Source organism: Apiospora kogelbergensis, assembly GCF_038363985.1.
Source record: "Apiospora kogelbergensis strain CBS 113332 chromosome Unknown utg000001l_segment0_segment0, whole genome shotgun sequence".
Taxonomy (NCBI): domain Eukaryota; kingdom Fungi; phylum Ascomycota; class Sordariomycetes; order Amphisphaeriales; family Apiosporaceae; genus Apiospora; species Apiospora kogelbergensis.
Window position 1 is genome coordinate 1,459,049 of NW_027117418.1, and position 20,022 is coordinate 1,479,070.

Below are 20,022 nucleotides of genomic sequence, written 5' to 3' on the forward strand. Positions count from 1 at the left end.
TCCCGCCCGTCTCCTCCCCCACATTTCCCACTTCACTTAGAAACCGGCGCGCTTCCTTGCATCTGCACAAGACTCACCAGCAGTGCCTCACTCTCACTCCCTCCCTCTCTTTCGCCGTCTGTTATTTTGGTCCTGGGCGCAGCAGGCACAGGGAAGCCCGTCCTGCACTTAATCTACGATCGGGACCTGGCGACAAGGTGATTGGTGCCCGAGCAAGCAAAGCAAAGCAAAGCAACACCCGCGAGTGGTAAGATAGCACTTTTGTCCAACGCACCACAAGCTTCTTCCACACTTGCCGCCTGAATTCACAATTGAACAGAAGCCGAGCTAAATTTGAAAATGCACATGTAGACAACAGACACATACACACGCACGCAAAACAGACTTTCTGCTGCAACGTGCCTTGCATAACCCCACGAAACGAAGCTTTGGACTGTCCTATTCCTACTGTATCGGTTGCCGTACAGCCCATTGATTGGCCTGGCCTACCCGTTGGCACCAGCAGTTGGACGGGTCGAGACGAAAACGCAACCACGAAAGACGAAAGAAAGAGAGAAAGGGAGAGAGGAGCCCCCAGACTGCGCGAGGTGGGATGGGACAAGCACTTAATTCATGTCGCCGACCACCTTTTCTTTTGCCCCACGCAGTCACCCCGCCGTGTCCTCGAACAGCCCACCAACTTTGCCGAAGCACAACAACGCCGGAGCCGCCAGTAGTCGTCTACGAGAAGAAACGTTGAAGACGACCGGCCATGGCGCCCTCCTCGGGCCATCACTCGAACCCCTCTTCGGCGACCACCGGTGACCGCCAGCATCATGCCGCCAATGGCAGGCCCCCCGGCTTGGCTGCTCGACATTCAGGCACCCCGAGGAAAGGAAGCGGTGGTCGCGACAAGGCTGTTCAGGATCCAGGGTTGAAAGATTACGTACGTGCAGAACAAGGCCTTGTTCGGTAAACAAAGGAGCCCATATCCGAGTTTGGCAGTTTGGAAGTCTTGGTTTGGCCTGGAGACACAAATGCTAATTCGGAGTCTTGCAGCGCCTGGGAGAATGCCTGGGCAAGGGAGCCTTTGGCGCCGTCTACAAAGCGATTCATTGGGGCACCGGCGAGGCTGTTGCGGTCAAGCAAATCAAGCTGGTCAATTTGCCTAAGAGCGAATTGCGCATGATCGAGGTGGGTGCGGCCAGATGTCGTCGCGTGAAGATGAAATGCTGACTTGTGCTTAGGCCGAGATCGATCTGTTGAAGAACTTACATGTAAGTCTCGTCCCAAAGCATGGGAAGGTTATCCAGGGTAGTTCTGGCGGGGGCTGACAAACGTTACAGCACGACAACATCGTTAAATATGTCGGGTTTGTCAAGTCGGTAGACTGCTTAAACATCGTTCTGGAGTACGTTATGCCGCCCATGGAGTTATGCCGTGCTGGAAAACTTATTTCTATTCCAGGTACTGCGAGAATGGCTCTCTGCATTCAATATGCAAAGCATACGGCAAATTCCCAGAGAACCTCGTGGGCGTGTACATGACCCAGGTTCTGCAAGGGCTTCAGTATCTTCACGACCAGGGTGTCATCCATCGTGATATTAAAGGCGCCAACATCCTCACCACCAAGGACGGCAAAGTCAAACTCGCCGACTTCGGTGTTTCTACGAGCACACTGAGCGGGCCCGACAAGGAGGCTCAAGTAGTGGGAACTCCGTATTGGATGGCGCCAGAAATTATCGAGTTATCCGGTGCCACTCCCGCGTCAGATATTTGGAGTTTAGGTTGTACTGTTATCGAGCTGCTCCAGGGAAACCACCGTATCATCATTTGCAAGCTATGCCCGCACTGTTCGCTATTGTCAATGACGACCATCCTCCCTCCCCTGAAGGCGTATCTTCTGTAAGTGACCAAGACCCTTACTGGCTCGTGTGATGCGTCGTACAAGACTTTCGACCCTGTGGTTCTGACTCAACCTAGGCTGCCAGGGACTTTTTGATGCAATGCTTCCAGAAAGACCCGAATCTTCGTGTCTCTGCGAGGAAGCTGCTCAAGCATAACTGGATAGTCGGGTGTCGGAGGAGCGACGCCCCTGTTGCAAAGGCCTCGGCCAACTTCAGCCAAGCTGTCGAGGAAGTGAAACAATGGAACAAGGCTTTAACATCCGATAATAATAATCTACGGGCCTCTACCGGCTCGGACTCTGGCCCGCTTCAGCAGAACCACCCGAGATCTGGACTTAATACGCCGGCTAAGGGGCCTTTAACACTTGCCAAGCCCCGACCAACGGCGGAGGACTTTCGATCCCCCGAACTTGCCGGTAAGTATCTTATGGAGCTCGGATTTGGGACCGTTGCTGTGCACTGCTGCGTTGGAGAAGCACTGCTAATATGTTACAGATGACGACAATTGGGATAATGACTTTGCCACTGCAATATCACCCACCGCCTTGCAACTCCCTCTTATCAAACCACAAGATCACTTTGGGGGTATGCTCTCCGCCGATCGCTTGAAGCAGTTTGCTTCCATCGATAACTCCCGGGATATATCTGGAAACTGGGATACCGATATGGATGGCGAGCTCATGACCATGAAGAATTTCGGTGGTTTCCATGAGGAAGATCCTCAAGAAAAGACTATACGACCTAACTGGAGGTTCCCTTTCGGACCAGAAAAGAGCCCAGAGCCCAAGGGACAGCTGAGAGTTCCGGAACCTACGAGGTCGCCCCGAAAACGATCCACCAGCGGGCACTACCGGCGAAAGTCGCAGCAAAAGAGTCTGGAAAACAAGTTCGAGTTGCCGTCGCGACCTGATATACTGTACAGAGAGCAAACAGTGGAAGATTACTCGGATCTCTTCGACAACAACGACCAAAGTGACCTAATTTTCAACCAGAGGCTTGGCCAATCGAGAAAGGTATGTCGCTACGGTTATATTCATGCAATGGTAAACGCTAATACTTGGCAGCCCGATACCCCCCAACTATTCCACCCTTCCGATCTCACCAGCTTACCACGTTCTACGCAATCTCCTGTTGGGGGGAGTATGAGAAGAACAGCATCGTCGCGACCCTCAGTTTTACCGGACCGACAATTCCAACGGTCACGTTCGTCCATTGAAATACAGAAATTTGCCGAGAGCGAGGGCGACGAGGATTTCTCTGACATATTTGGTCCTGGCGATAATATTACTGAAAAGGACGAAAGCGACCGAGGCTCAGAAGACGGCGGGCTTATGGTCATATCCAAGCTATCAAACAATTCGTGGCTTGGCGATGACGAAGACGAGGATGACCCTTTCGCTTTCATGGATCCAGGCTGGGACGAAATGGATCTCGAAGCAAACATTGCCCGAGACCGGCATGCCCGGCTAGCAGAGAAGGTGGAGGAGCTTGTACGATCAATCAAGATGATAGAGGGCGAAGAGAAGCTCTCGGAGCTTTCCGAGGATCTGGTAAGTCGACCAAATAGTCGTTCGCCCCCAAGTGTGCCCTAGCTCTAACACTCTGCAGCTTGCCCTTCTGTGGGAACACGCCGAAGTCAAGGACCTCATTATCAGCGCACATGGTTTGCTGCCTATCTTGGAGCTCCTTGAGCCATGTACGGTGAAAAGTCGACAGCATATGATCCTGCAGTTGCTGAAAGTCGTGAACACGGTAAGCAAGATACGCCCTAGATTGGCATAACGGGAGCTGACAAGTGCTGCAGATTATTCTAGATGATGTCGAGTTACAGGAGAATATATGCTTTGTTGGTGGCATACCAATTATTACTAAATTTGCGGCGAGGCAATACTCGAACGAAATCCGGCTGGAAGCGGCCGCGTTTGTTCGTCAAATGTACCAAACCTCAACTCTAACCCTGCAGATGTTCGTGAGCGCTGGCGGTCTGAACGTCCTGGTGGAGTTCCTAGACGAGGACTACGATAGTGCTCGAGACCTTGTGCTAATCGGCGTCAACGGTATTTGGAACGTTTTCGAGCTTCAAGGCCCTACTCCCAAGAACGATTTCTGTCGTATCTTTTCCAGGAGCAAAATCCTGGATCCGTTGGCTTTGGTGCTGCACAGAGTGCTGGATGAGGATGAAGGGGACGAGCTAATAGAAGCCATTGAGGGTCGCATCGTCAACATCTTTTATTTGTTCTCTCAAGCCGAGAACTACGTCAAAGAGATGGTGGCTGACCGTCAAGTACTGAAGAGTTAGTCTTCACTCAGCCTCATTGTATATGTTCTACCTCACTGACACCGGCCGCAGGTATTCTCAAAGATCTACACCGGATGACGCCCGCACATCAGATTACAATGCTCAAGTTCATCAAGAACTTGTCTATGTTATCCACTACTTTGGAAACACTACACTCCGCCGATGCCATCGATCTGCTGATCGATCTGTTGGGCGGAACCATGAAGAAAAGCCATCGCCATTTCCGAGAGATATCCAACCAGGTGCTCAACACCTTATTCAATCTCTGCCGCCTGAGCAAGGACCGACAGGAGTATGCAGCCGTCAATGGTATCGTGCCATTGCTGCTCAAGATCATGAAGACAGACAGGCCACCGAAGGAGTTTGTCCTTCCAATTCTCTGCGACATGGCCCATTCTGGGAGCAAAGGCCGCCGGTTCCTCTGGCAAAACAAAGGTTTGGATTTCTATGTGTCTCTTTTGGCCGATCAGTATTGGCAAGTCACGGCCTTGGATGCTATTTTCGTATGGTATGTTGACGACAAAAGACCCTTACCCCTGACCACCGTTTGTTCCCACCTTTGCTAACGATTCATTAGGCTGCAAGAAGAGACGGCCAAAGTTGAGGGCCACCTTATCAACGGCAACTTCACCAATGAGATCATATCTTGCTTCACTTCAAACAAAGTCAACGCGTTCGATCCGAATCTTCTTGAGCCTTTGCTCAAACTCATCCGCCTCAGCCCTTCTCTGTCATCCATGTTAGCAACATCCGAGATGTTCTCAGGAATCGGACAGAAACTCGGCCACAAGAAAGCAGTTGTGCGATTGAACCTGCTTCGTCTCGTCCGCAACATCCTAGATGCTCGCGAAACCGATTATTTCAGTATGTCAAAAGACAGATGTCTCGAATCACTTCTTGGCGATATCCAGACACTGGCGGACAAAGACTCGGCAGTGTTGGTACGCAATTTGGCATCCGAGCTTGTCAGATCTCATATCAATGGTGGGCTTGAGACCGCTACAAGCAGCGTATCGAGCCTGTCTGCATCATCGTCTGCCGCGGCAAGCGCAGGTCGCGTGCGGCCCAGCTCACGGCCTGGCTCGCGCCGGATCTACACGCCCCCTCTCTCCATTCTTCGGCATCAACCCCCATGACTCCGACGCATGCGCACCGGTCGTCTCAGTCGTCTGCCTACATCGAGGTAGCACAGAGTCCCAAGCGGTCGGCCGTCTCCATTACCCACGAACGTGACCCGTCGATCTACAGGCCGCGGAGCCGCGATAGTACCGGCATCCCGATGTCCTCGATACCGCGGCGGGTCAGCGGCGATCTCAGCTCGAGCGTCGGCAGCAGCAAGAGCCGGCTGCCCCGCAACAACACCAATCCCCGGGCGTTCTACCACGCACTTCGGTGAGCGACCTGTCGGACCTGAGGCGCAACGAAGTGAGGCGCAACAGCGTCTTCAGCAACAAGGAAAACAACCAGGCCAGCAATGCTGGCGATAGTTTTGGAAGCGGCAGCGGCAGCGGCGGTGGAGGCAGCAGATACCCCTTCATGCCCGAGAGTCCGACCATGTCGTCGTCCTCGGCGTCGTCGAGGCGCAATGGCTCAGTCAGTAGTGCTAGCACCAGCCACTCGCGCTCGGGCTCCGGGAAACAACGGCGAAGTCGCGCCCCTAGTGAGGGCGGGGCCAAGAAATGGACTCCGGGCGCGTAGTGGCGTTTCGGTCTCAACTGAGGAGTAGGAGAATGATGATGATGGCATGCATACATATATAAGGCGTTTATTCTGTACCCCTCCTTTACCTCTACCTAACCCCTGTCGACATTTACTCCGTTCGAAAACAAGGAGAAACGTACTTTAGAAGGCTCAACGGGAGGGATATCCCTCTATCGGGGAAACGAGGCACATGAGGGGGCAAAGGAGAGTAAAATGCATGGATGGGTAATGAAACCACCTCGTAACGCGAACGAGTTGAGAGAGGTGAAGGGAAAGCAGATGCTATATATCATCTGTTGTGAACTTGGTATGAATATATGATGCATGAGTTGTATGGTGTAGCTACCTATGAACGACGAATGGATACGTACTCACTCACTCACTCACTCACTCACTCATTCACCCGGCTTCCGGGGCTGGCTGTGTTCTATACCAACTTTCTCGCCTTATGCGTAGGTCTGTGAGAGAAAGGGGTTATTTGGCGAGCACGAACCTTGCGAGACATGGCACATTGTACAAAAATTGAGCTTTGTTTTTGTTTTTTAATAAATATTCTGTCTCTGTCTGGCCACAGCGATCTGTGGTGTGAAGCCAGCTCATTACAAGAATTGTACATCCACCACCCCCTTTTGTCCTTTTCGGCCGTTAGGTAGTTAAGTCAACAAAAAACTCACTCGTTGCCTCCGAAGCTAATGACACTGCCGGTGCCATTTGTCGTTGATGCCGCCACCGCCGCCATTGTACCGCAATCCTGCTCTTGGAAGGGTATTCGTTTCCACCCCCAGGAAAATAGCAAATCCATTCCGTCGCGAACATAATCCCGCCAAAGATGATGCTTCCCTTCTAATTGTTTGTGCCTAGCCAGGCAAAACCATAAACGCCTCAAACGCCGCCTAATGATGTGTGCATCTAGGTTTCCGTCGACAGAACAATGAATGACGGACCAACGAATGCTCCTTGTCCCCCTTCGGACAAATCTTCCTTTTCTATCCATTTGTTTTCGTCAAGAGTTTTCGCACCGAATACGCTGTAGTTGCGTCGTTGTTCATCAAAGTCGTGACTGTAGCCGGTCCATGTCTCTCCCTCAAGATGTGGGCTTTACCCAATTGACCTTGGTACACTCGCCAGTGGCATCAATCCAGTCGTTGATGCCCTTGAGGTCCCAACCGCTCGCCCATCGCTGCTTGTCTTTGCCCTCCTCGGGTGCCGCCTTGGGCGCTCCGAGCTTGAAGCTGCGCGCTGTACAACACTGCTCGTCGTGCCATCGGTACTGGAAGCAGGTGCGGTTCTTCTTTTTTCTGCCATGGTCTTGTGCCACGCCTCTCGAGCGGCAGCGTCGCTGGGGCCAGTGTCCTCGGCTTTCTCGGTGTCGCTAGCATTGGCCGAATCCTGGTCCTTGTGCGACGGATCTCGCGGTATCACCTTTTGAGCCTTCGTGTCCAGCTCCCAGTCCTCAGGAACATCCTGTTCTTGGCACACTTTGGCGCAATGTTCAGGCGATTTCCATGCCTCCTTCTCAACAGCCGTCATATCCTCAGGCTTCTTCTGGCGGTCACGCAAGTGGCCCTCTGCACGATTCTGCACCGAAGGGTCAGGGTTGATATAACATACGTCGTCCGAAAGGTTGTCCCAATCTTGGCGCGTATCCTGCATCTTCGGAGATATGAGAGCATCAAACAAATCCTTGATTAGGAGGGTGCGCTGCGTTGAACACTGCGTTAGCCGCTGTTCCCAATGGTTTGGATCATGTGGCTTGGAAACAAGCTCCTGTGCGACTTTCCGAGGGGACGGGACTGAGCTAAACGGCAAGGTTTCCAACGGCACCTATCGGCGCCTTCCAACCATAATCACTCGAGGGTTTGATGATTTCAACTTACTTCGGTCTTGCGCGTCTGTTCAAACTGCCATACGCTGCTGATCTCCTCTGCATTCATGTGATGCATGGTCAAGATTGGTTCACACCAGTGGCCTGGACCAAAGGGGAGCGTGCTAGGCTTTTCGCCATTGAACATGGGCCACGCCTGGCGGATCTTGACGTTCTCATATTCTTCGAGCGCCTGGGCCAGCATCAGGTCGCCACAGCACTCGTGGGCGCCCTTCGCGTTGTACTGCTTGACCATGCCCGGGTGGTACTCGATCAGGTGCCGCAGCAGGGCCCCGCTCATAACGTAGCCAGATCCGCCGTGGGCAAAAGGAGTGCCTCCTATGAAGCTCCGGCTCCCCAGGTAGAGCTTCTCCTTGGAGCTGAAGTGGCTCTGCGTGCGCAGCCAGTGCACCATGTTGGCCCAGAAGATGTAGGTGTCGGCCTCGGCGAAGACGTACCAGTCCCGGCCCGGACGCATCCGCCACGTCTTCTCCATCATGGGAATGAACTTGTACTTGTCGAGGTTCCAGGCCTTGTGGCTGTCCGTCTTGGCGTCGACGCACGACTTCTGCGACACCGGGCATTCCTTCTGGTCGCGGTAGAGGTCGAAATCTTCGTTGTGCGCCTTGGCCGTCTCCTCCACGTCAGCGAGTACGTCGTAGATGTGGTGTTTGCCGATTTGTTGTTCCTGCGCGCGTGTAGGTTAGCTCGTCTGTTCTGTTTGTCACTCGCTCGGCTGAGCCAGGGTGGGTGTGGGCGCGTTGCGTCGCATACCATATCGGAGAAGAGCAGGAAGTCGGGAAGGCATTGCAAAGTGGTAAGCAATTGGGTGGGTATCCTGTCGAAAGCCTCGGTAGCGCCCGTCTTCATGACCAGGACGATGCCGTCGCTGTTTGGGAAGCTGTCGCAGGGACTGCTGAAATTGTGGTACTGCGACACCATGCCCTCGTTACCGGGCTGGTAGAGGGTGTTGTTATAATCCTGGCCATTGAGAAGCGTCGAGGCGGAATCGTAGAAGGTGTGGGCATATTCGTAGGAGCGCTCTTTCCATTGGGGTCGCAAGTGAATGTAGGTGGTGAGGAGCGCAACGACGGTGAAGCCTCCAAAGAGCCGAAGTCGACGGGAATATGCCGAGATAATCATGCTGGGCGGGTGGTGGTGGGAGGGAAGAACCCGAGCACCGGAGTTTACGGCCCCTACTTAGATCGAATGCGACATGTAACGGCAAGTCAGGGGAGGGGAGGGTAGGGGAGGGAAAGATCAAGAAGTCCAAGTGGTAACAGTCGACAACAACAGCATGACACAAGTCTTACAGTATAGTGAAGGACAAACGCGGGCCAAGGAAATGGAAGGAAGAGGAAGAAGAAGAAGTAGAAAAGCGGAGGAAGGGGGTAACGCAAGACTTTTGCCAAAGAATGGAAGTAAAAGTGACGAGTGTCTGGTGGTTGTACGACAACAATCAAATCGCAGGCATGCGTGTGAGTACAAGTAATTAATAAATTGGCAACGGGGGAGGTGCCGGCAAGAGCAAGCAATTGATATCAGCAGTGAGTGATGTACATGCAGCTACTTGTTGTGGTTTAGGGACCGGACATGGAAAGACACCCTGGCCCTGGCCCTGGCCCCCCTGTCAGGCCGCTGTCTTTTCCTCGTGTTCAGCGGTCATTTCAGATGTCAGTCAGCTCCTCGACTTCTCGATTTTCCTCGCCTTTTTCCTGCACCGGACCTGAACTTCCCCTTAGGCTCCCGTGGCCGTAGGGCACCTTTGGAGTTGCTGACAAAGGACACGACATTTCGTCTCCCACGACGTTGAAACTAAAGTCAGGTACACTGCAAGTACTGCAGTGCTTTTGCAGTGCGCCTCGCTAAGTGAACTGCTGCCGGCCGGCCCTTAGCTCCTAGCCTGGAGACGGCGCATTCTTAGGCGCAGGATAAGGAGGGCTAGCAGGAGGAGGAAGGGGAAAAACGAAGAAAACCACCGAACAGGGTGCCAAGCGATTGTGTTGGTTAGAACGAACCTTGAAAATATAGAGAGGTAGGAGGTAGGAGAGAGGGGAGATTTCACCCATGGGCAGATGGGTCTGGTGTTTATCATGCTTCCTGGCCGTCAAGTCAAATAAGATATGACAAAGTTGTGATGTACAACGTAATACCACCTCCCCCTCGACTTTGATAGATCGAGTATCGAGTTACATGGCATGTTAGTGCAACCGATCAAGTTTTCTGCTATGCCATTGATGGTTGGTCGGGGCTGCTGTGGTTCGGTAAGTTCTGACTGTATCCATCCGACTCCAGCTGATGACGCACGCTTCCATCGTGTATAGCGTGCACGCTAGTTGCATCTGGGCGTGCTGGGGGGTCAACGGGACGGGGGTCCTGCTGGGGGGGAGCCCCTTTGCTGGGCCCTTTACGTATGTACAAAGCACCGCAACGACCAGTAGACATCTCCGTACATACTGCTGCCCTCTGAAAACCCGCTATCCGGAGCGAGAACTCGATCGCGTCCACCAACTAAAGCAAATTGATCCCACCCACTACCGAGCTGAGCTGAGCCGAGCTGGTGGGCCGGGATAAAGGCCAAAGCTTACTTTCTCTTCAACGATAGATTCACTGTACCCCGAACGGAATGTCCCATACGAGGAAGACATATTCTTCAGCATGTGTGCGTGGGAGAGTCTAGCCTCTCTCCATTGATCCGGAGGGCACGTAACACCACATTTGCTACCCCCCTTCTCTTCCTCCAGCATGTGGACTCGCAAATGCAGGGAGAGGGGAGGAATCAAGATCAGCAAGTGATGTGATAATCACTGGAGACTTTGGCCTGCCCTCTCGCGTACATATACGCATACGCACGCCCACGCCCACGCACGCACGCAATCATTGTGCGCCAAACTAACCGCTGTCCCAGCTGCCAGTACTTAGATATATATGTATATATATAAGTCTTACACGCGTTCCACGGTTGCTTTGATTGGGCACGTCGCTGAAGGTGAAACGTTCACCACCCTAAGCCTCTTTGGCTTGTGGTGGCATTGGCCAATGTCCATGTCGGCTATTGGATGGATGAACGAACACCTTCATCCAGGCGATCCGGGGGCTATCTCGCTCCAGTCCCACGTTCCTCGACCCGCCCCAAGTATTCGAAATGGGTGGAACGGGTCCCGGTGAGAGCAGCGGCTGCGCATTGCAACCTTGTACAAATTGATATAAAAATAAATGGGAAGATTGCGGATTGGTTGACAGGTTAATTATACAATACGGGAATCTCCGACCATACGGCTGTTTCGTGCCTACCTTCTACTCGGTAAACATGATGCGTGCGAGCCAATGCACATTTCGACGAGACTTCGCGTTTTCAATAGTGCAGGCTTTCGTCTCCCATGCCATGGGTTCGGAAACCTTTATCTGAAAAGGGCCTCTAGTGGTACTGCAGCCGCTCCTGGGACGAGTAATACACAGTACCCCAGCTGAAAACGACCCTTTCTAGAACTAACAAAAGCAACGGTCGAAAAGCTTGGCACTAACTCAGCCAGGTGTTCAGCCAGCCCAAACTCTAGCCATGCCGAATAACTATCGTGGCCAGACCGCTCGCGGTTCTGTGATTGTGGCCAGAACACTCTTCGACGGAGCAGCGATTCAGTCAGACCTGATATCGCCTAGTAGGGGATTATGCAAGGTGTCAATAACGAGACGGCGGCACTCGGCAACTCGCACCCTGGGTTAAGGGGGTGCCAGAGCGAAGGTGACGCGTATGCAGAAGAAAAGAATATAATAAGGTTTGTGACGATCATCCTCAGAGACATAGAGGACGTCAATCAATCAATTGACTGTACCGCTGCGTACGTACATACTGCATACACACTTTTGCTGTACGTAGGGATAAGGAGAAAGATGTCAACTGAACACAAGGCTTCCCTGCGTTGGTCTTTCTCCTCCGGTGTTGGCTATCTCGACTTGCAACGGCCCATTCCCCGACTCCTATCTATCTACCTTTGAATCGACATTCCCAACCACATACTGGACAGACACCGGGAGCCCGGCAAACGGCCAAGAGAGAAGAGTCTCATGGCGGACATCGGGCGCTGCAAGGCGCCGGGCCAGTAGTTGCCGTCGTTTCATTGTAAGTGGGAGTGCAGTGGAACCTCAAGGCCGGATGACAGGATGTACGTCACCCTTCATCTGTCAGTAACTGCAGCAGTGATATACGCTATATGCTTTCTGCTCATCAATCCACGTGATCTCTGCCTGCCTACCTGTCCTGTCGGAAGCACAGTGTGCCAGTACAGTGCGCGTTGCTACATAGCACGGCCCGTCGATTAAGCACCTGGCTCAAGCTCCCTCGGCGTCTTCACACCGTCAGAGGCTGGTCACGCAGTCACGACAGCTTGACGCGGTCTGGGGTCTCTCTCTCTCTACCTGCCGGGTCTACTTTACAGTGGTGTTCTTTCGCGTCAGCCCACCTACGCCCCGTTACAATAGCATAGCTACATCTGCCGGGCACGCGCAACCTTAACATCCCATCAATCAATCAATCCTCCCACGAAAAAAAGAGAGCATTGTCGCATCCCGACTAAACATTCGAGATCAACCCATTGGTTGTTTCCACCATCTCATTAAATCCATCCTTTTGCTTCTCGTCCCCTTGTCTTGTTCGAGGTATCTTGCCAATCCCCATTTTTGAATCCATTCGTCCGGTGGCAGCCAATCACAGCTCCATCGCATTCATCTCCCATACATACCTCCCTACCTTCCATCAATCTACCATCACCATGGCAGAGCCTACCCCGACCGACACCCCGGTGCTCTCGGCCGTCCCTTCGGCCGTCGTCTCCGCCGTCGGTACCCCGCAGTCCCTGCCGCCCATGGACGCCGAGGAGCGCGAGAAGTCCATTAAGGTGTCGCTGGCCGACCTCACGGCCAAGGCCGGCTCCTTGTACGTCCAGAAGAAGTATGACGAGGCCTCCGAGGTCTTCGCCCAGGCCGCCGAGATGCAGGCCGAGTTCAACGGCGAAATGAGCCCCGACAACGCCGACATCCTCTACCTCTACGGCCGCTGCCTGTTCAAGGTCGGCCAGAGCAAGAGCGACGTCCTTGGCGGCAAGGCGGGCACCGAGAAGAAGAAGCCCAAGGCCGCCGCTAACGGCGCCGCCAAGGCTAGCACCACCGCCGCGCCCCTGGCCGACGTCAAAGAGGAGGAGCAGAAGACCGACGCCGAAAAGGTGGCCGAGGAGGGCGTCGCCATTGCCGCCAAGAACGCGTCTGGCAGCGGGGTCGAGGGAGGTGACGCAGTGCCCGAGGCGAAGAAGCCGCTCTTCCAGTTCACAGGCGACGAGAACTTTGAGGGCTCCGACGAAGAAGAGGATGCCGAAGAGGAGGGCGAAGGTGAGGAGGAAGAGGAGGAAGATGACCTTGCTGTAGCCTTCGAGGTTCTGGACCTGGCACGCGTCATGTTCGAGAAACAACTTGATCGGGGCGACGAAGACGCATCCGATTCGAAAGGAAAGGAGAAGGCCGATAGCAACTCACCCTCATCCAGGCATGTGCAGGAGCGACTTGCCGATACCCACGACTTGCTGGCCGAGATCTCCTTGGAAAATGAGAAGTAAGTCGGACACTAAAAGATGGCTCCCTCCAGAGAAAATACTGACTTGGCTACAGGTTCCCTCTAGCAGTCAACGACACCCGCGCGTCCCTGAAGTACAAATCGGCGCTCTACCCGGAAGAGTCGGAAGTCATGGCCGAGGCCCACTTCAAGCTTTCTCTTGCTCTCGAGTTTGCCTCCATCACGACAGATTCGCAGGACGAGGACGGCCAAGGCCCTAAGGCCCTGGACGAGGAGATGCGCAACGAGGCTGTTTCTGAGCTCGAAAAGGCAATTGCCAGCACGCGCATGAAGCTTCAGAACGAAGAGGTGGATCTGGCTACTATCCACGCCCCCGAGGAAAACGAGGCCTCCCGCAAACGCATTCTGGAGGTCAAGGACATTATTGCCGACATGGAGCAACGGGTGAGTCGTCCACTCCCCCGCTTACTCCTCGTCGCGCCCGTTTGAAAGAGAGGCTAACCGTTGAAAACAATTAACCCTTTACAGTTGGTGGATCTGAAGAACCCCGTGGATGTGGAGGGCGCGCTGGGTGCCGAGAACCCCATGACGGGTCTTCTCGGTGCGGCTCTAGGCGAGTCCAAGGCCGACACGGAAGCCCGGATCCAGGAGGCTAAGAAAAACGCCAACGACCTCTCTGGCCTTGTTCGCAAGAAGGAGAAGAAGGTCGAAGACGAGACCGAGGCTGAGACCACGGAAGCCGCCAACGGCGGCAAACGCAAGGCTCTGGACCCGGCCGAAGGCGAGGAAGATGTGAAGCGGGCCAAGACGGAAGAGCCTGCAGCAGAGACGTAATCTCTGAGTTTGGTAATCATGGTCGATGCCGCTCGAATGCCAGCAGGGATGATATGATGATTTTCGTCATGACGCGTGACGTGGAGAGGGAATCCTCTAATGAAAACCCCAGATGAAGAATTTGTACACTATTTTGCAGCCTGGTTGGCCGGAGACAGAAAAGCCCAAGTCGTCGGATTTGACCCGAGAACGACACAGATTGTACGGGAGTTCGCGATCTAGGGAAGGCGACGATGCATGCATGTATTTTAGGAAAAACCGAAGCGAACAAAGGCGCCATTCAGGGAGGTGGAAGGAAGAGAAAGGAGAAAAATCACGAAGTTACGCTAGGAGAAAGCGGCGTCTGGATAGTGTGTGGCTTGATTTTGCTACTGCAATATATCTTGCTTGACCTTTCCGCGACTCCCACTGTCGTTTTCGATTCGGCCCCCTCTTAAGGCGTGCGTGCTTGCTATACCTGCTAACGCCCGTCGACCCCGTTACTATACTACTAGTGCAGCTGATTTCACTGGCAATGCTGGACATTCCATTAATGACAACAGTTCGAAATAAAATCATGTCTATTAAAGCAAACAGGGGATAGATACCAGTAACGCCAATACTATAGTGGGACACGCGAGACAACAAAACCGAAAGGGGTGTGTGGTGTTCCATCCTCGTCCAGCCCTTTCATCTCCTTCTCGATCGCCCCATCCCTCTTTTTCTGGAACAAGCCGAAGCGCCATGGTGGTGACTAGACATTCAACACTCGAAAACGCGAGTTCCGCAAATATGACATCCCAGCCAGACTCTGGCCCAAGAGCGCAGACAGGCAGCAGCAAAGGAGGAATAGAAGACGGAAAGAGAAAGGGGTAAGGAAAAGGAAAGAACCAAGAACCAAGAACCAATATGTTCCCCTTCTTTTAGCCCCATTGCGCATGCATCAAACAGAGGGGTGGTAGTTAGTTGCGCATATGCAGGGTACTCGTACAATCATAAAAATAAAGAACCAATTGAGTTAACCCATCCATCCCGTATTTCCTTCTTACGGATGGGAACAGCACCCAGGGGCAGTCAGACAAGCAACAGCTATGACCTGTGCCTGATTATGATATCGTGGGGGCTCAGAAAACGACCCTCTTGAATGGAGCTGCTAGTCCCTCCGTGGACAGATGATCCCGTTGTGCTCTGATCCGATAAGCTCGCGTTCAGACTAGTGGTACTATCCGTCTGTCCGCCGAGCCGTGACTGGGCGGTAACCCGTCCTGGTTGTCTCCTATCCATCGCCAGGGACGAGCCGCTGGATGAACCGCTCGCTACCCCGACTGCAGGCTGGTTGGCATCATCGGCAGCAGAAGGCCCGGTAACCCGCACGAGGGGTCGCGCTTCGTTTCTCGAGGGCGACGCGGCGTTGGCGTTCTACGCAATGTCGCGGCCTGTCGACATACCAACTGCCGGGCCACCCATGGCATTCGATTTAGCACCACCCGGTGCATTGTTCCAGGACAGATAAGTGTGGTCGCCCAATTTCCTAACGGACCGGTTAGCATAGAGCCTTTAAAGATAGAGAGAAATACACAGTGGCGCACCTAGGCTTGATCAAATGTGTTATGGTAAACACTACACCCAGGACGATGCAAATGCCTCCGACGACAACGTAGGCAATTCCTAAGAAGTTGTTCTTGCCGCCAATGACTGTGCGCGTGGTGATGATAACGGACTTTTCGCCTTGGAACACATCGGTCCTGAAGTCTGAGGAATGAGTTAGCAGGGTCATTCTTTGTTGGCGGTTTGGAAGTTTGGTTACTCACTCGCAATGATGCTGAGCGAGTATGTCCCTCTCCCCATAGTGGCGTTATCACTACGCATATACAGCTTGCTGAACGTCGGCAGACCTGCGGTACGCATCCATACCATGAAATGTTCGTCGGTCGACAGGTCTGGAGGTGGATGTTCTGCACTGTAACGTCCATTGGGATATTGCGGCTGCCAGTTTGGCGGCGGGATCCAATTGTTGAAATCCATGTCCTTAGGGTACTTCTTGTACAGGTCCTTGTCGGAAGCCCAGGCGATGCCGTTCTGGGACATGAAATAGGTCTCGTTGTTCTTGGTGGTGCCTGAGGTGATCTTGACTGGGTTGGCGAACGAGTCGTTGAACATGGAGTTGGCGATCAGTCCACAGGGGTAGTAGGCCTTGCCGTCTCCAGCGTCGCCCAAAGGTTTACAGTTGGAGGATCCGACAGCGGCGACGTCGAGTAAATCGCCTTTCAGCTGTTCTGGAGAAAAGGAGTTGACGTATCGGCGGTGGTTTTGGTAGAAGTTGTTCAGCTGGTAGTAGAACAGGACCGGCGGCTTCATGTCCTCGGGAATGTTGAACTGCAGAATGCACCTGGTTTGGTTCTTGAGTGTGTTGTTGGCTGCCGGGTAAGTGTGGTCGACGAGCTCGCGACGCCACATGGGGCTGATAGATGTGTTGGAGTTCTTGAACGAAGCCGTCACGTATTTGTTGTCCATGGGCACCAGTTCGGACTCGGGGGCTTCTTTGTAGCATTGTGTGTAGTCGAGTTTGAGTTCTTGGACCAGACTGCTGGCGTATAATAACAACCCACCGATCGGCGCAAAGATGATTCCTATGGCAAAGAAAAGCGGCAGAACGGTTTTGGGTGTGAGGATCGGCCTGCGCAGCATCTCGTCAGCATTCTGTTGTTGTTGTTGTTATTGCCTGAGGGCGCAAGCGACTTACTGCCATGCCTTCAAACGCTGCTGTCGGAAGGCCGTGTCTGTTCGAATGCACGTCATCAGCAACCGCAATCCCAGTGCGCGACTGCCACACGGGCATATGGGAGCCAGGATCACTCACTGGCAGGTCTCCGGCTCTTCTTCTTCTCGGTGGGCTTGTCGCCATCGTGCTGCTGCGAGCTGATGGAGTCGGGGCGGCCGCCCGGCGAATCTGACATGACGGGCAGAAATCAGGAAAGTTCGGGGTCGATAATGGCTAGGCGGAAGTGATGGATTGATGCGAAAAGGCCACCGTCCGAGGAATCCGAAATTCGCGTGTGTTGGGTTGTCGTCCAGGTTGATTGATGATTGAATTAGAAATGGTTCGCTTCCCTTGTTCGCCGGATGGCCTGGCATTGATTGCGCTTTAAGCCACAATCCGTCCGTCCTGGCACAGCCCCACACGCTTCGTACACGCCAAACGCTTCGTACTTCCCTCGAGTGAGACCAAGACGACGCCAGTCCCCAGTCACCAGTCACCACCAGTAGGGCCGTCTTGCCAACTTGACTATTTAGGGGACAGCTACGGCCAAAGCACCGAATCCAGAGATATCTCGGTCCAAAGGCCTACATGTGCATTGCCCTCTCCCTGGGAAAAGGAGACCAGGGACTACCTGCTTCTTACCGTCTCGATATAATTAGAAGAACGACATTCTTGCAAAGCAACGAATATAGTAGGTCAGCACTAGCAGGTCCACTGCACGTAGCCAATCATGACCTGGGCGAAAGTGTGATTCCAGAGACGCTTAATAACCCGATTTATCTCGTCACTGCCTCTAGTTTCGTTTTATGCAGTTATTTTTCCTCCTCCCCTTGGTTTTTTTTAAACTCTAGGGTAGCCGTATGATAGCCACCGAGCCGTGAAGCCATGGCCCCCGCAGCAAATGTCGATCTTTATGCTCCGTTCGAGAAGGATGTCATTCTCGAAGTCAGGTCGAGCAAGATGAAGACCATGCCGGGCCTGTCCGTTCAGTCTGGAATCGACAAGCTCGTCCGCGAGGGTCGAGTTCCTGTGTCGCTGATAGGAATTGACGACGATGAGCACGATCTAGTATTCCATGGTGGCCCAGACAAGGCAATTCTGGGCTGTAAGCAACAAACCATCCCCCCTTTTCCTTTCCCCCTTTTTCGTCTCACATAGTAACCGACATCGCTATCAGACTGCAGCTCCCACTACCCTGATTGGCAAGCAGAGTATCCGGAGGCCGCATCGCGTTTCCAGCCTGGAGGCTTTGGCGAGAATTTCGTCACCAAGTACATGAATGAACGCAACGTTTGTGTGGGAGATCTCCACCAAGTCGGCGAGCCAGGCGTGGGCCCTCTCCTGCAGGTCAGCCTACCACGCCAGCCATGGTGAGTCAGCCCTTCCGCAGAAGCGGGCTGGAACTCATTGGCTCTGACAATATGGATCCAGCTTCAAACTCAACCACAGGTTCCAATTGAAGAACTTCGCTCCAAAAGTCTATACCACCTCGCGCACGGGATGGTACTACAGGGTCCTCCAAGAGGGCACGGTGGCTGCGGGCGACGAGATCCGCCTGGTAGAGCGCAGGTGGCCGAAATGGACCATTGAACGGGTGCAAGAGTACTTGCATCGGAAGCAGGACGACCACGCCATGAACGAAGAGCTGGCGGGTGTGGTGGATATGGGCAAAGAGAGCCGCGGCAATTTTCAGAAACGCGTCGCCAAGCAAAAAGCCCGAGAGAAGAGGGCGGCGGCAGGAGGAGAAGACCAGGGCAAGCAGGATAAATGGAGAGATTACAAGATCGCGGGGAAGAAGCGACAGACGGACAGGATCGCCTCCTTTACTCTGGAGGCCGTGGAAAAGGATCCCGACGCGGGAGACGAAGAGCTGGGGGCACATGCTCGTCTAAAGCTACCAAACGGCTTGATACGGACCTATTCCATTGTCTCCGGAAACGCGAATCGCTTCGAGCTGGGCATTGCGCTAGAAGAAGCATCGCGAGGCGGATCAAAGTTCATGCACGGCGCCCAGGAAGGCGATATCATCCAAGTTGGGAGAATCACTTCGGATGTGAAGCCAAAGGGGGCGGCAAGCCAACATATATTCATAGCCGGAGGTATTGGCATCACGGCCTTCCTGTCGATGATGGACACTTACCGGCAGATCCACTGGCAGACGGTTCTACACTACGCCGTTCGCGCCGAGTCCGATGTACCCTTCCGCGAGACCCTCGATTTGCTAGGAGACTCCGTTAAGCTGTACGATGCGTCCAAGGGCCAGCGGATGGACATCCCTGCCATCCTGAAGAACATGGGGTGGAACTCGCACGTATATGTCTGTGGGCCAAAACGCATGATGGACGAAGCTCTGCGAGTGAGCCAAGAAGCAGGCCTCACCGAGTCAGACATTCACTTTGAGGCCTTCGCTGCAGACACCACGGGCGACCCATTCGAGGTCGAAGTAGCCAACCGCGGGGGCCAGAAGCTGCAGGTGGGCGAGGAAGAGACCTTGCTGGAAGTGCTCAAGAAACACTTCGACGATATACCCTCCAGCTGCGAGGTTGGAAACTGCGGTACCTGCAAGGTCAGCGTGAAACGTGGAAACATAGAGCATCGCGGAACAGCTCTGACGGAGGACGAAAAGAAAGACTCAATGCTAAGCTGTGTCAGCCGTGGCATGGGCAAGATTGTCGTAGAGGTCTAGTAGACCGGGGAATCGTGAGCCGTGTAGGGATTCACCGTGTGACGAAGATGAGTTTTACAATCTGAACTTATTTACCTCAAGTAATCTTACTTCTGGGAGCTATATCCTTGCCATGGTTTCTGGGGGAATCAAGCAGAGAATTGCCGGGGAAAAGAATATAGTTCCCACAACGCCAAGCTTTGGATGTCCATTATACCCCAAATTCACACCACCCAGCACCAGCACCACACGACACATCCCCGCTTCCCCCAATAACCCCATGGTGCTGCTCCATTTTCGGCCCCCATCCGCTGGCCTCGATGCCGGGTCCCCTCACCGTAGACCACCGGGCTTCACCCCGACAGTGGTATGTTCGGTCAGGCCAAGACATGCGAGCAGACAGTGAAGGGCCGATTCCAGGGTTCGAGTCAGTGGACCGAGGGTGTTTGTTCCTTAGTCAAGTATATGGG

General features: G+C 53.6%; 5 protein-coding genes across 5 annotated transcripts; 3 read left to right on the forward strand and 2 right to left on the reverse strand.

Annotated features, from left to right (window-relative positions):
- Positions 1-751: 751 nt before the first annotated feature.
- Positions 752-5,883, forward strand: PG998_000480 (uncharacterized protein; the record flags this gene model as incomplete). Its single annotated transcript, XM_066867298.1, has 15 exons — positions 752-925; positions 1,039-1,173; positions 1,227-1,256; positions 1,326-1,390; positions 1,447-1,884; positions 1,971-2,302; positions 2,382-2,899; positions 2,951-3,436; positions 3,495-3,638; positions 3,691-4,180; positions 4,237-4,693; positions 4,763-5,049; positions 5,097-5,126; positions 5,181-5,577; positions 5,625-5,883. 15 exons carry the CDS (start codon positions 752-754, stop codon positions 5,881-5,883), a joined length of 4,242 nt encoding a protein of 1,413 aa, XP_066735713.1.
- Positions 5,884-6,970: 1,087 nt separating this feature from the next.
- PG998_000481 (uncharacterized protein) lies at positions 6,971-8,893 on the reverse strand (the record flags this gene model as incomplete). Its single annotated transcript, XM_066867299.1, has 4 exons — positions 6,971-7,184; positions 7,205-7,599; positions 7,764-8,438; positions 8,525-8,893. 4 exons carry the CDS (start codon positions 8,891-8,893, stop codon positions 6,971-6,973), a joined length of 1,653 nt encoding a protein of 550 aa, XP_066735714.1.
- A 3,626-nt stretch (positions 8,894-12,519) lies between these two features.
- On the forward strand, positions 12,520-14,147 carry PG998_000482 (HAT1-interacting factor 1; the record flags this gene model as incomplete). Its single annotated transcript, XM_066867300.1, has 3 exons — positions 12,520-13,352; positions 13,409-13,757; positions 13,842-14,147. The coding sequence occupies 3 exons, from the start codon at positions 12,520-12,522 to the stop codon at positions 14,145-14,147; spliced, it is 1,488 nt and encodes a 495-aa protein (XP_066735715.1).
- A 1,398-nt stretch (positions 14,148-15,545) lies between these two features.
- On the reverse strand, positions 15,546-17,083 carry PG998_000483 (uncharacterized protein; the record flags this gene model as incomplete). Its single annotated transcript, XM_066867301.1, has 5 exons — positions 15,546-15,657; positions 15,716-15,878; positions 15,938-16,803; positions 16,870-16,906; positions 16,987-17,083. The coding sequence occupies 5 exons, from the start codon at positions 17,081-17,083 to the stop codon at positions 15,546-15,548; spliced, it is 1,275 nt and encodes a 424-aa protein (XP_066735716.1).
- A 689-nt stretch (positions 17,084-17,772) lies between these two features.
- Positions 17,773-19,573, forward strand: PG998_000484 (uncharacterized protein; the record flags this gene model as incomplete). Its single annotated transcript, XM_066867302.1, has 3 exons — positions 17,773-17,992; positions 18,065-18,257; positions 18,319-19,573. The coding sequence occupies 3 exons, from the start codon at positions 17,773-17,775 to the stop codon at positions 19,571-19,573; spliced, it is 1,668 nt and encodes a 555-aa protein (XP_066735717.1).
- Between the last annotated feature and the right edge of the window lie 449 nt (positions 19,574-20,022).